This window comes from Microtus ochrogaster, unplaced genomic scaffold, assembly GCF_000317375.1.
Source record: "Microtus ochrogaster isolate Prairie Vole_2 unplaced genomic scaffold, MicOch1.0 UNK106, whole genome shotgun sequence".
Lineage (NCBI taxonomy): Eukaryota > Metazoa > Chordata > Mammalia > Rodentia > Cricetidae > Microtus > Microtus ochrogaster.
The window spans coordinates 1,059,148-1,060,204 of NW_004949204.1; the positions used below are offsets into that span (position 1 = coordinate 1,059,148).

The following is a 1,057-nucleotide window of genomic DNA, read 5'->3' on the forward strand; positions in this document are numbered from 1 at the left end:
CACTCCAAAGGAGTAATGTGCAGGGGTGTTCAGAGACCCAAGGGCACAGGTTGGGGAAACAGGGTGATTCGTACTTGCTGGGAAATGGAGTAGCCAATGACGATGTTGCCTTCTGGGACGTCCCAGGACACAGTGGCCGAGTTGGCTCTGAAGTGAGTGACCGTCACATTCACAGGAGAGGGAGGTCGGTCTGGGGGTGCCAGGGTGTTGACAGGTTAAGAGGTTTCACTTCCACACTAGCTCTGACGGACCCCCACTGCGCGCGTCCTCTTCACTCACCTGCTTGCACAAAGCCCAGGTCACAGCTGACCAGCAGGAGGACCGTGGGACTCAGATATGGGGAAAGAGGCATCAAAGAAGCCATGGTTTCCACCGAGTTCGCCAAGGGGCCCGGAGGCATCCGCTTAACATCCAGGCGGGGATCCTGGAAGAGGCAGGAGTTGAGAGGGTCAGGAGCTGTCCAGAACGCAAGCGGGATGCAGCAGCTCTCCCAGGTTTCCTATGGCCCATAGCCCATTTTCCCCGCGCCTTTCCCGCCTCCGCATAACCCTGGTGCCCACCCCAGCCCCCACCCGCGCAGTCGGATCAGCCCACACCCACCTGCCGGGTCCTCGTGGTCGGTCAGGCCTCGGGGGGTTGTTCGGTGCCCAGGGGGCGGCCCATCGCCGGACTGGCGCTGGCCCTACCCCATCCCGACGCGGGCCCGCCTAGGCGGGCATCGCCGGCAGAGCTGCGGGCAGAGAGGACAGAAGCGGAGTGGCCGCGGGCCGCGGGTCTGCAGGGCCCCCAGCGTTCCCGAGGGCCGCGCGTAGTCTGTGTCGGAGCAAGGGGCGTTGCCGGCGAGGCCTGGCAGTTGGCCTGCGTCCCCGGTGCAGAGGACAGTGCGGCGGCCCAGGCTGGTCCCCTGCAGCGGGATGTGACCGTCCGGGCCAGCCAGCCGCCGCCTTCTGCAGAGCTGGCCCCAAGCGCTCCGCTGCAGCCCGGCTGGGACGCGCGGGCCCGCCCCGCCCCGCTAGGGTTCTCGTCGCCGTCTTCCTGCCCCCACCCCCCATTACCT

The 1,057-nt window shown here is 66.5% G+C and overlaps 1 protein-coding gene across 1 annotated transcript; it reads right to left on the bottom strand.

Moving 5' to 3' along the window:
- Positions 1-17: 17 nt before the first annotated feature.
- Fndc4 (fibronectin type III domain containing 4) lies at positions 18-931 on the bottom strand. Its single transcript, XM_005371382.2, has 3 exons — positions 601-931; positions 280-424; positions 18-190 (listed from the first exon to the last, which is right to left on the bottom strand). The coding sequence occupies exons 2-3, from the start codon at positions 398-400 to the stop codon at positions 30-32; spliced, it is 282 nt and encodes a 93-aa protein (XP_005371439.1). The 5' UTR covers positions 401-424; positions 601-931; the 3' UTR covers positions 18-29.
- Between the last annotated feature and the right edge of the window lie 126 nt (positions 932-1,057).